The sequence below is a fragment of the Macrobrachium rosenbergii genome, chromosome 3 (genome assembly GCF_040412425.1).
Source record: "Macrobrachium rosenbergii isolate ZJJX-2024 chromosome 3, ASM4041242v1, whole genome shotgun sequence".
Lineage (NCBI taxonomy): Eukaryota > Metazoa > Arthropoda > Malacostraca > Decapoda > Palaemonidae > Macrobrachium > Macrobrachium rosenbergii.
Window position 1 is genome coordinate 33677714 of NC_089743.1, and position 13452 is coordinate 33691165.

General features: G+C 44.5%; 1 protein-coding gene across 1 annotated transcript in view; it reads left to right on the forward strand.

Annotated features, from left to right (window-relative positions):
* LOC136850788 (calcium-activated chloride channel regulator 1-like) overlaps nucleotides 1-13452 on the forward strand; it is a 308332-nt gene that overhangs the window by 19449 nt on the left and 275431 nt on the right. Inside the window, exon 2 of the mRNA XM_067124788.1 lies at nucleotides 5007-5124. Within this exon, the coding sequence (XP_066980889.1) occupies nucleotides 5007-5124 (118 nt within the window). The remainder of the gene's footprint in view (nucleotides 1-5006; nucleotides 5125-13452) is intronic.

Genomic DNA, 13452 nt, shown 5'->3' on the forward strand with positions numbered 1-13452 from the left:
GCCTATGTCAAAGAACTTCCAATGTATCCTATGTCACAGAACTTCCCGTTTAGCCTATGTCATACAGCTCCCAGTGTAGCCTATATCAAAGAACTCCTAGTGTACCCTATGTCACAGAACTCCCAGTGTAGTCTAGATCAAACAGCTCCCATTGTACCCTCTGACATAGAACTCACAGTCTACCCTTTGTCACAGAACTCCCAGTGTAGTTTAGGCCAAACAACTCCCAATATAGTCTAGGCCAAACAACTCCCAATATAGTCTAGGCCAAACAACTCCCAATATAGTCTAGGCCAAACAACTCCCAGTGTAGTCTAGGCCAAACAACTCCCAGTGTAGTCTAAGTCAAAACTTCCAGTGTAGCGTATGTCACAGAACTTCCAGTGTAGCCTGTCACAGAACTTCCAGTGTAGCCTATGTCAAAGAACTCCCAGTGGAGTGTAGGTCAAACAACTCCCAGTGTACTCTGTGTAGACTATGTCACAACTCCCAGTGTAGTCTAGGTCAAAACTCGCAGTGTAGCCTGTGTCATTGAACTCCCAGTGTAGCCTATATTACAGAACTCCCAGTGTAGTCTAGGTCAAACAACTCCCAGTGTACCATATGTCACAGAACTCCCAGTGTAGCCTACGTCAAATAACTCCCAGTGTAGCCCATGTCACAGAACCCCCAGTGTAGCCTGTCACAAAACTCCCTGTGAACTCTATGTCAAACAACTCCCAGTGTAGCTTATGTCGCCTATGTCAAAGAACTCCCAGTGTAGCCTATGTCAAAGAACTCCCATTGTATCCTATGTCAAAGAACTCCCAGTGTAGGTGTAGCCTATGTCACAGAACTCCCAGTATTGCCTGTGTCACAGAACTTCAGTGAAGCCTGTGTCAAACAGCGACCAGTGTAGCCCATGTCACAGAACTCCCAGTGTAGCCTATGTCAAACAACTCCCAGTGTAGCCTATGTCAAACAACTCCCAGTGCAGCCTATGTCAAACAACTCCCAGTGTAGCGTGTGTCACAGAACTCCCAGTGAAGTGTACGTCACACAACTCCCTGTGTAGCCTATGTCAAACTCCCAGTGTAGCCTATGTCAAACTCCCAGTGTAGCCTATGTCAAACTCCCAGTGTAGCCTATGTCAAACACCTCCCAGTGTAGCCTATGTCAAGCACCTCGCAGTGTAGCCTGTGTCACAGAACTCCCAATGGAACCTATGTCAAACAACTCCCAATGGAGCCTATGTCAAACAACTCCCAGTGTAGCCTATGTCAAACACCTCCCAGTGTAGCCTGTGTCACAGAACTCCCAATGGAACCTATGTCAAACAACTCCCAATGGAGCCTATGTCAAACAACTCCCAGTGTAGCCTATGTCAAACAACTCCCAGTGTAGCCTATGTCACAAAACTCCCAGTGAAGCCTACGGTATGTCAAACAACTCAGTGTAGCCTATGTCAAACAACTCCAAGTCTAGCCCATGTCAAACAACTCCCAGTCTAGCCTGTGTAATGTTATATATATCTTAGTTTAACCAGACCACTGAGCTGGTTAACAGCTCTCGTAGGGCTGGCCCGAAGGACTAGATTTATTTTACGTGGCTAAGAACCAACTGGTTACCTAGTAACGGGACTTACAGCTTATTGTGGAATCTGGACCACATTATGACAGGAAATGAATTTCTAGATCACCAGAAATAAATTCCTCTTAATACTTCATTGGCCAGTCGGAGAGTCGAACGCTGGGCCAATAGTGTGCTAGCCGAAAGCCCTACCCACTCCTCCAATGAAGAGCTTGTAAAAGTTAAGTATACCTTAGTTATACCAGACCACTGAGCTGATTAACAGCCCTCCTAGGGCTGGCCCGAAGAATTAGACTTATTTTACGTGGCTAAGAACCAATTGGTTACTTAGCAACGGGACCTACAGTTTATTGTGGAATCCGAACCACATTATAGCGAGAAATGAATTTCTATCACCAGAAATAAATTCCTCTAACTCTTTATCAGCCGGTCGGTGGAATTGAACTCCGGCCCATCGAGCGACAGTCTGAAGCTCAACCGACTCGGCCAAGGGAGAGATATGAAGAGCTTGTAGCCTGTGTCACATAACTCCCAGTGAAGCCTATGCCAAACAACTCCCAGTTTAGTCCCTGTCACAAAACTCCCAGTGTAGCCTGTGTCACAGAACTTTCAGTGAAGCCTATGTCAAACAACTACCTGTGTAGCCTATGTCACAGAACTCCAAGTGTAGCCTATGTCAACTCCCAGTGTAGCCAATGTCAAACAACTCCCAGTGTAGCCAATGTCAAACAACTCCCAGTGTAGCCAATGTCAAACAACTCCATGTAGCCTGTGTCAAACAACTCCCATTGTAGCCTGTGTCAAACAACTCCCATTGTAGCCTGTGTCAAACAACTCCCATTGTAGCCTGTGTCAAACAACTCCCAGTGTAGCCTATGTCAAACAACTCCTAGTGTAGCCTGTGTCAAACAACTTCCAGTGTAGCCTATGTCAAAACTCCCAGTGTAGCCTATGTCAAACAACTCCCATTGTAGCCTGTGTCAAACAACTCCCAGTGTAGCCTATGTCAAAACTCCCAGTGTAGCATATGTCAAACAACTCCCAGTGTAGTCTGTGTCACAAAGCTTCCAGTGAAGCCTACGTCAAACAACTCCCAGCATAGCCTACGTCAAACAGCTCCCAGCTTAGTCTAAACAACTCCCAGTGTAGCCTACATCAAGCAACTCCCAGCGTTAAGCAACTCCCAGTGTAGCCTACGTCAAGCAACTCCCAGTGTAGCCTATGTCAAACAACTCCCAGTGTAGCCTATGTCACAGAACTCCCAGTGAAGTCTACATCAAACAACTTCCAGTGTAGCCTACGTTAAAGAACTCCTAGTGTAGCCTATGTCACAGAACTCCCAGTGAAGCCTACGTCAAACAACTCCCAGTGTATCCTATGTCACAGAACTCCCAGTGTAGCCATTGTCCAAACAATTCCTAGTGTAGTCTAGGTCAAACAACTCCCTGTGTAGTCTAGGTCAAGCAACTCCTTGTGTAGTCTAGATCAAACAACTCCCAGTGTAGTCTAAGTCAAAACTCCCAGTGTAGCCTGTCACAGAACTTCCAGTGTAGCCTGTGTCAAACAACTCCCAGTGAAGCCTACATAAAAACAACTCCCACTGTAGCCTATGTCACAGAACTTCCATATTTGAACAACTACAGTTAATGACTGAATAAATTACTGATTATTCATTAGAGCTGGTAATATTGTCTTCTATGTTTTGTAATTGTTCTCCTAAAAGTTAGACTCTTGAGAGATAAGAAATTCCTAATATTCCCAAGGTACTCTACCATCAGGAGTGTCTCCCCAAACAGTTTACCCAAGCGTCAGAACAAAATGACTCAATATCTGATGTATGTTATTAAGAATAAATGTAAATCATTATTACCCAATGACAAAACAGTGGTACTGACGGTGGATAAAACTCACTTGAAAGTATATTTTGATTATACAAAGGCAGAAATTTGGTACATTTGTTGAGATATACCAGAAATAATTGTCTTGGCTAGAAAGATACAAATAAAACAATGAAGTTCCAACAGTTCTCCTTTGATGAAAATCATATTTTAGAAAATGAAATTCATTATGCACCATTTAGCTCTGAACAAAACTTAATGAGATAGAAGATGGTTTACTCTTGAAACATTATATAAACTGTCATGGAATGCATTCTCCTCATCCACCTTTGAGAAACAAAGTGTCCACTTAGTTTTACAAATATTCAATCATCTCATTCAAGCTTTACTAACTCTTGGAAAAAATCACTGTTTCCTGTTTTACTCAGAATTTTTGTGGGCCAGGGGGGTACATTGTACCTGGAGTACCCACCAGTCTCATTGGATTGGTTGTGATGTTTTCAGTGTAGGTGAAAGCATTGTCTGGTTGTTTTTATTGTGGTACTGTGCCCAGGGCAAGGGCATTTGTTGATGATTTGCCAGCCATTGGACAAATCCTTTGCTGCAAAACTCCCACCTAAGTAGAGGCGCTCCATGGCTCAACCGCCACACCACTACAGGTTAAGATGTGCACCAACCAGAGGCAGTAATTACCTGCAGTAGCTCTCTTACCAAATAAGAAAATGACAAGCATTGTCTTCAGTGCTAGCAACTTTTCTATTTCAAAGTCATTACCATAACTTAATGTTTTGGAACAGAATATGCCCATGCATCTCACCACCTGTTAATGTGGATTCAGCTATGTAATTACTTGGTAAGTTTCTTATATGAAATGTTATTTTCTTGATAAAATCGTTTCATATATACTTACCAAGTAATTACGTATTGGAACCCTCCCTCCTCCCCACTCATGAATGAGGTTTTCTGCTAAGTCTCCAGTACTCCCGTTGGTGGGTGGGGCTTGTTACCTACACTAAGCTATCGAAGCACTACCCCAATTTTTAAAATTTAAGCTGCTGAGCGAGTGGAAACTATAGCCATGTAAGTACTTGGTAAGTATATATGAAACTTAATTTTATCATGAAAATAACATATTCCATTCCGTTCTGGAGGCGTCTCAAAAGCTCTGATTGAAATACTACTAGAGTGACACAACTACAAGTGGCAGAGATAATGAAGGTAACAGTAGTGCAGTTCATTACCTGATGACACTCACTGTTAAAGAAAAACATTGATACAAACTAGACAGTTTGTGAAAATTCTGGAACAATAGAAATGATTTACAAACTTTACTTGAAGCCCATAAGTGGAATAGGGAAGGACGATGCTAAAACTATTAGGAAGTATAATGAGAAATGAGAAATTGAAGCAGATACATGAGAAGTTAGGTGCTCTTGAGCACTTTGCTGCTTACCAATAACAGACAATTTTTCTAATTCTAATTGTTAGTAGTGTATTAAAGTTTTTGCAAGAGTATAGTACTGTAAGAGTGCATAGATATGCATTCAGAAACATTTAGACTTTTATGATTAGGTATTACAGAGAATGATTCTTTTACAGGCATTGATTAGCAGTGCATCACCTGTGTTATACTCAGCAACAGAAGAGAGGCTGTTTTTTTCTTCAATTACAATATTGATCCCTGACAACTGGAAATCTTGTGGGTCACTGGAAATCGGTAAATACTTCTTATGTTAAAAATATATAGTTTTATAAGCTGTGTGCAAACTGCCCTGTTTCACTAATAGGGCTTAAAGACTTGGAACAATATTTTGAACACAGTTTTGAAGTTTGTCCCATTGGAGAGGGTTTTTAGGTATAGCTTTGGGTAGACTTTTGTTGACACCAGACTCCGCTAATAAAGTAATGAACAAGGGAGGTATTGATTTTGAAGCTCAGTATATCTACAGATATGATATGTCACATACTTCAGATTTTTTGCCCTAACATTGTTCGATTATAGTTCAGCTTGGATGTCAGTAACCTCCAGGGATCTTGAATTTTTTTACAAAATTGTTCCAAGTGTTTGTTCCCATTTCCCAACTTTTTTATTATGATTAGTCAATTATTGGAAGATATCCAATGTGGCCACCTTTTGTAAAGTCTTTCAGCAGGTAAGTTCTATTACCTCCTTTTGTGTGTGCCATTCCTTTAGTGTATGAGCATCATTAATTTGGTGAGATGATGCAATATCACTCTGCTCGGTACTAGAGTTTGTTCATTAATGTAATGAATAGTCTTTGTGATAGTGTTATTATTATAAGATTATAAATGTAATTGGGAAAGTAAAACTCTTTAAAGTGCCATACACCCCTGTGACAATTATTCTGGGTTGAACTGTAGATTCTTAGGCCTATTTATGTATGCATAAATATTTTAACTGTTAGGTGACTGATCCTCATTTAGTATGGACAAAATCTTCCTCAAAAAATGTAAATTGTAGACTAAAACATGGCTGATGCCATATGTTCCTAAACCCTTTTAATGCAAAAATTGTAAATGTAGACGCACACAAAAGTTATTAATGACAACAAATGGGGATGCTGTAATTCTAAAGCCCTGTCCACACTGGCGGGCACTGCCCGACGGGCAAACACTGTTCCCATAACCCATTCCACTATACTGACCGATTAAGTATGGAGCCAGAGCGATGCGATTGTCTGGTAACACTGCTTCAGAAGCGAGAGAAAATACAGAGCTGGAAGTGCCCGACGGGCATGCCCGCTAGTGTGGACAGTCCATAAGGATCATGAAACAATGGAATCACAAATTGCAAATTTGCATGAACTGTGGTCAAACCATCAAGCTGGGTCACAAGAATGTCCAGTCAATATATACAACACTGAACAGAATGTTGCAAGATAAAACAGCAATTTTGATGAGACAAGCAAAATTACAACTGAAGAACAGTAAGTGGTTTCAGTGACCTATCAAAAAAATTTACATACAAAATGATAGTGAGCCAGAAGATTGGAAGAATAAGCATGGGGCATAATAATGTAGCAGTCCAGTCAATTGGTATTTTCAGGGAACATAACACAAAATAAAACATCAGAAAAAAAATATATGAAGTGCTCAGTTCTCTATAGTCTGAGAATTATACAAACTGACAAATTGAGGAGATAGTCATGTAACAGATTTGTCATACTGTTTTTCTTTCAATAGAAATTGGAAATTGTTTGGGCTGAATCTTACCTACATGTTATAGTTAACTTGCATCTTCACATCTGTTTCCTACAAGGTAGCATCGGAATGTTTACATTCCTTTCAGAATTCTTCATGCCATTCCCTTGTGTGTGCAGTGTGAATCGGCTGTAATAATATTGGCTATATCTTGCTGTTTTTCTCCTGTCTTGCTATTTTGTTTGTTTTCTGTTTCTGCCTTGTGTAATCTACAACAAGCAGAGATAGAAGCACTAGGCTTTGTAGGAACAAGTTTTGTGTAAACCAAATGTGTTCAGTTGTGCATGATGGTCATATGATGTATGTAACCAGCAGGGGTCATGAGTGTGATTTTTCTTCTCATTGTGAAGAATGTAAACAGTGGCCTGGTCAGAGATAATAATTTATATATATATATATATATATATATATATATATATATATATATATATATATATATATATATATATATATATATATATATATTGTGCCTTGTAATATGTATAGCATTCCATGATTTTGATATGTTTACTATTCTAGCTGTAATGTGTTCTGTGTAATAATAATAATTGTTGAAGTATTGTATGTAGTGTAATGTTAGATCTCAAAAGAGTTAGTGATTGGATAACTTGACAGCGTCATATAGAATTAGTAATACATTTTAATAATGACATAGTATGTGATTGCTCATTTTGTCCCCCAGCAACAAGTGTTCTGTACTCGTGATTTCGTATGTCGTGTTTTGGTTCAGTTATCGCAAAAGATAATAGGTTAGCAAGCGAGGGAATGGCAATTGAGTCATGTAAGGTTTTGTCTCATACGAGAAGATGACGAATGATTTCACGTTTGGGTCTTCTTGTTTTGAAAGTGTGCCGTTTGTGACTGGCTATGTGCCTTCTGTTTTGACTGTTGAGATTTTGTTGAGAGCTTCGTCCTATATGATTTTCTGGTAAAGACGTGTACCTTTTTGAGAGTAAATGCACGTCTTGATTGATTACATCATGTTTTGTAAGAGTGCGTTGCTCTGGTTATGTATTATTCTAATGTGTTAGTTGGCCCCAAGTTGTTTTGGTCAGGAATAATGACGTGATCTGATTATTTCATTTCTTGCAGGAATCCAAAAGTTTATTGATTCTGATTTTAGAGACTGTGTGGTTCTCTCTCTCTCTCTCTCTCTCTTTCAAAAGAGAGAAATTATTAATTAATGTAAAATATTTGTGTGGTCAGTGGTATTAATCTTAGCTTTTGAGATCTGAGTGTAGGAAAAGTGTGTAATGGCACCTAACAAAAAAAAAGTGTTTGTTCATGACACTTACCTGACAGATATATACCTGACAGATATATATATAGCTGTATTCTCCGAAAGGGACCGACAGAAATTCAAAACTTACGGCACATGCAGTTGGGCCAGGTGGTTAGTACCCATTCCCGCCGCTGGGAGGCGGTATCAGAACCATTCCCATTTTCTATTCAGATTTTCTCTGTCGCCGGTATTGTCAACACCTGTTGTCAATACCTCCGCGTTAGTTTCGGAAACTTTTCCACTGAGTATTCTGATTGTCTTTTGGTTTTTGACTTTGGATTTGTGGATAGGCATACGCTTCTGTGGACTGATTTGATTTTGGTTTTGGCCAATTCTTGAACAAGATGTCTGGTTCTAGTTCTGCTAGTTTCAGGGTGTGTGTTGTGAAGGAGTGTAAGGTGAGGCTACCGAAAGCTTCGGTAGACCCTCACACAGTATGCATGAGATGTAGGGGGCATGTCTGTCTGTTGGATGATCGCTGCAAGGAGTGTGAATCGTTGCCTGATTCTGATTGGAAGGCTTACGATTCTTATGTACGCAAGTTAGAGCGTGACCGTGTAAGGAGGTCCTCTTCCAGGAGTGTGTCAGTTGGTGGGAGTCAGGGTATTAATGTATCTCTTGTTAATCCTACTAATGCTTCACCTTTCCCTGTAGAGTCGCCTTCGAACCCTGTGATTGCGTCTGTGGAAGGTAATGCCCTTGCGCAGATTTTGAGCTCCATTCGTACTTTGGAGTCTAAGGTGTTGGCTGTTGAAAATGCAGTGAAGTGTAGTGATCCCCCCAGTTTTGTGGAGGGGGCGTCAGATCGGCCCTATAATGCCTCTAGGCCTGGACCTCTGCTGAACTCCCAGGACTTAGGAATGGGCATGTCGAAGTCGCCGCAAGAGGGTTACGGGGACCCCCCACCGATCTGGCGTCCCTTCGGCAGGCCTTGTTGACGTTTCCCAGGCTGCCAAGGATCGTGCTCGCGCACCGGTCCTTAAAGACTGCTTCTCGTCCTCCGAGGCGCCCTCTCCACGCAAGGGGTCGCGTTCTCGGTTGGACTCTCTTTCGCTCAAGAGGAGCTTCGTTGAGGAGGACGCTGCTTCTCCTCTTTCTCATGCTTTAGAGTCTTCTCCCGACTGGTTGCGCGACTTGCCGCCGCAGAAGAGGACCAGGACTTCTTCTGAGGAGGACGTTGTTGAACGTCCCAGCCGCCCCAAGAAGAGAGCTGTCGTCGCCCTTGGTAGAAAGGGGAGAACGTCTCCTTCCCCCTCTTCTTCTCATAAGAGCAGCCCTTCTCCTGAGAGGGTTTCCTCTCCTTCGAAGCGTCTTCTCCAGGATATGCAGCGGCAGCTAGCATCCCTTCTCGCTGCTAAGGAGACGAAGCCTCGTAGGCGCCGTAAGGATTTAACGCTGCCAGTTAAGAGATCCAAGAGGTCTCCCTCTCCTGCTCTTCGTTCGTCTCTCTCTCCTGCGGGTTCTCGTAGTCGTCCTCATCGTTCGTCGGATCATCGGCTTTCCTTGCCTCGTCGTGACGCGCTGGCTGATCAGGACGCCGCTCTTGCAGCTCGGCTAGCCACTAGTAAGAGTTCGCGCCAAGACGCTCTTCTTGACACTCCTCTTGCTTCTCTTCGCGCTCGTTTTGACGTTCGGCAGGACGCTCCCCAGGACGCTTCTCATCCTTCCCGTCTGGATTCTCTGCACGACGCTCGTCAGGACTCTCGTCAGGAAGCTCGTCAGGACGCTCGGCGGCTTGTGAGGCAGGACGCTCGGCAGCTTGTGAAGCAGGACGCTTCTGTGCGAGTTGCTCCGGACTTTTCTTCTGCTTCTTCCCACGAGAAGAGGTCTCTTGGCCAAATTGGACCCAAAGGTCTTAGTCTTCCTCAAGCCCCGGAAGACTCTCCTGTCGCTCCCATCGAAGAGGGAGGTTTGTCTCAGGAGTCGGACTCTGCAGAGCAGGAGCAGCCCCCTTTGTCGTCTTTCTCCGACTACCAGGTTTTGGCTAATATGCTGAAGGAGCTATTTCCAGACAAATTTCAGCCTTCTGCTCCTCTTTCCCCCCCTTCGCAGTTAGCTTCTTCGAAGGTGAGGAAATCGCCCAGCTTCCTGCAAATGAAGACTTCTCTTGCTACTAGGAAAGCACTCAAGAAAGTCAACTCTTGGATGGAAGATAGAAAGTCTCAAGGGAAATCTTCCTTCGCTCTACCCCTGTCTAGATTGTGCGGGAAAGCTGGAATGTGGTATGAGACGGGAGAGGAAATTGGCTCAAGGGTTCCTTCTTCCTCTCAAGGCGACTTTGCGAGTCTCGTTGATGCTTCGAGGAGGTCTCTCCTTTCTTCGGCAAAAGTGTCCTGGACGCTTTCTGAGACTGACCACCTTCTGAAAGGCCTTTTCAAGTCTATGGAGGTCTTTAACTTTCTGGATTGGTGTTTGGGGGCCTTGGACTTGAGGACTCGTAGTCCAGATTCTATCTCTCTGGGGGAGCTGTCCAGTGTGCTGTCTTGCATGGACAAGTCCGTCAGAGATGGCGCGGATGAACTGGCTTCGCATTTTGGTACAACCCTCCTGAAGAAGAGGGCTTTATACTGCAATTTTGCAGCAAAGTCGGTTTCTCCTGTCCAGAGGGCTGAATTACTTTTCGCCCCTCTGTCTAGCCATCTCTTCCCCCAGCCGCTAGTCAAGGATCTCGCCTCCAGCCTTAAGGAGAAGGCTACTCAGGACCTCCTTGCACAGTCTTCCAGACGTCCTAGTGTCCCATCCACGTCATCGCAAGGACTACCCTCTAAGAGACAGAAGCCCTTTTGTGGGAAATCTTCCTCCTCTAGACCCTTTTCGCGAGGAAGAGGCCTCTCCAGAGGCAGAGCCCCTTCTTCCCAAAGGGGCAAAAAGTGACTTTCTACACCTCCAGACACCAGTAGGAGCCAGGCTTCTCCTGTTTTCAGAAGCCTGGAAAGTAAGAGGGGTGGATTCCTGGTCCCTCAATGTAATCAAGAAAGGTTACAGGATCCCGTTCCTTGAACCCCCCCCCATCCTCAACTCCCAGAGATCTGTCGCCCTCTTACCGTCCGGAGAAGCAACAAATCCTTTTAGATCTGCTGGAAGAAATGATCGAGAAGAGAGCCATAGAGCGAGTCCTAGATTTGGAGTCTCCAGGTTTCTACAATCGTCTCTTCCTGGTTCCAAAACAGTCAGGGGGGTGGAGACCAGTCCTGGACGTCAGCAGACTGAACAATTTTGTCTTCGAAAGAAAAGTCTGTTATCAATGCGCTGCGACCAGGCGATTGGATGGTCTCTCTGGACCTCCAGGACGCTTATTTTCATGTCCCCATTCATCCTCGTTCGAGAAAGTATTTGAGATTTGTCCTGGGGGGACGAGTGTACCAGTTCAGAGCTCTCTGTTTCGGACTGAGTACAGCTCCTATGGTGTTCACAGTCCTGATGAGGAACGTTGCCCAGTGGCTTCATCTTGTGGGCATAAGGATCTCGCTCTATCTGGACGACTGGCTCATTCGAGCCTCATCGGAAGAAAGGTGTCTGGAGGACTTACATTCAACTTTGGAGCTGACGAAGTCCCTGGGACTTCTTGTGAATTTAGAGAAATCACATCTGATCCCCTCTCAGTCCATTCTTTATCTGGGGATTCAGATGGATTCAGTGGTTTTTCGAGCCTTTCCATCCCAGGAACGTCAGCAGCACTGCTTCGTAAAAGTTTCGGCCTTCCTGGGGAAAGAAACATGCTCGGTGAGGGAATGGATGAGTCTGCTGGGGACCATTTCATCACTTGAGAAGTTTGTTTCCCTGGGGAGGTTGCATCTCAGACCCCTCCAGTTTTTCCTTGCGGACAACTGGAAGAACAAGGAGGATCTAGAGGAGTCTCTCAGGATCTCTCTCTCTGTCAAGGACCATCTTCGGTGGTGGCTCGATCCCGTAAAGTTGGCAGAAGGGGTCTCTCTCTCTCTTCAGAACCCCGACCTAGTGTTGTTTTCCGACGCGTCCATGTCGGGATGGGGAGCAACACTAGGGGGGGAGGAAGTGTCAGGCACCTGGAAAGGGGAACAGGTGTCCTGGCACATCAATCTAAAAGAACTGGAAGCGATTTTCTTAGCTCTTCAGTTCTTCGAAGATCAAGTTGCAGGCCGGGTAATTCAAGTCAACTCGGACAACACCACAGCCCTGGCGTACCTCAAGAAACAGGGAGGTACTCATTCTCGGTCCCTGTTCATGATTGCCAAAGAGATCCTGCTGTGGGCACATTCTCGTCAGGTGACAATTCTCACTCGTTTCGTAGCAGGGGTCGAGAATGTACGCGCGGACCTTCTCAGTCGGTAGCATCAGCTTCTTCCAACAGAGTGGACTCTGAACGCGGAAGTGTGTCAGGAGCTTTGGAAGCTTTGGGGACGTCCCCTGGTGGACATCTTTGCAACTTCAAGGACCACAAGGCTGCCTCTTTACTGCTCTCCCGTGCTCGACCCGGGGGCCCTAGCAGTAGATGCCTTTCTCTGGGACTGGAAGGGTCTAGACCTGTATGCCTTTCCCCCATTCAAGATTCTGGGGGAAGTCATCAGGAAGTTCGTAGCTTCAGAAGGGACGAGAATGACATTAATCGCCCCCTTTTGGCCTTCAGCGGAGTGGTTCACAGAGGTCATGTCTCTCTTGGTGGATTTTCCAAGAGCGCTTCCTATGAGAACAGATCTTCTCAAACAACCCCACTTCGAGAGGTACCACAAAAACCCTCCCGCTCTGAGTCTGACTGCATTCAGACTATCGAGAAGTTGCTCAGAGCAAGAGGTTTTTCTAAACCAGTGGCTAAGGCGATCGCCAACGCCAGGAGAGCCTCCTCCAGCGCAGTGTACCAGTCAAAGTGGGTCATTTTTAGGAAGTGGTGCAAACTTAAGGGAATTTCCTCTACCACAACCTCTGTGTCCCAGATAGCAGACTTCCTTTTTTATTTGAGAAAGGATTTAAAGCTGGCAGTCCCTACCATCAAAGGCTACAGAAGTATGCTGTCAGCGGTCTTTAGGCATAGAGGCCTTGACTTATCGGACAACAAAGACCTTCATGATCTTCTAAGGTCTTTTGAGACGTCTAAGGTAGCCGCCCCTAAGTTACCTTCGTGGAATTTAGATGTGGTTCTAAAATTCCTGATGTCCAAGAGATTTGAACCTTTGCTTTCTGCTTCCTTCAAGGACATAACCAAGAAAGCTATTTTCCTAACTGCTCTGGCGACGGCGAAGAGAGTTAGTGAACTTCAAGCGATCAGCAAGATTATAGGTTTTAGAGGCCCTGATGCAGTCTGCTCTCTGAGCCCTATGTTTCTTGCCAAGAATGAAAACCCGTCTTCCCCTTGGCCCAGGTCCTTCGAAATTAAGGGCTTGACGGACATCACTGGACAAGAACCGGAGAGAACCCTGTGCCCTGTCAGGGCTCTGAAATTTTACTTACAGAGGACCCAGGATTGTAGAGGTCCTTCTAACAATCTTTGGTGCTCGGTTAAGAGGCCTGATATACCTCTCTCGAAGAATGCCCTGGCGTTCTTTTTAAGAAGCACCATCATAGACG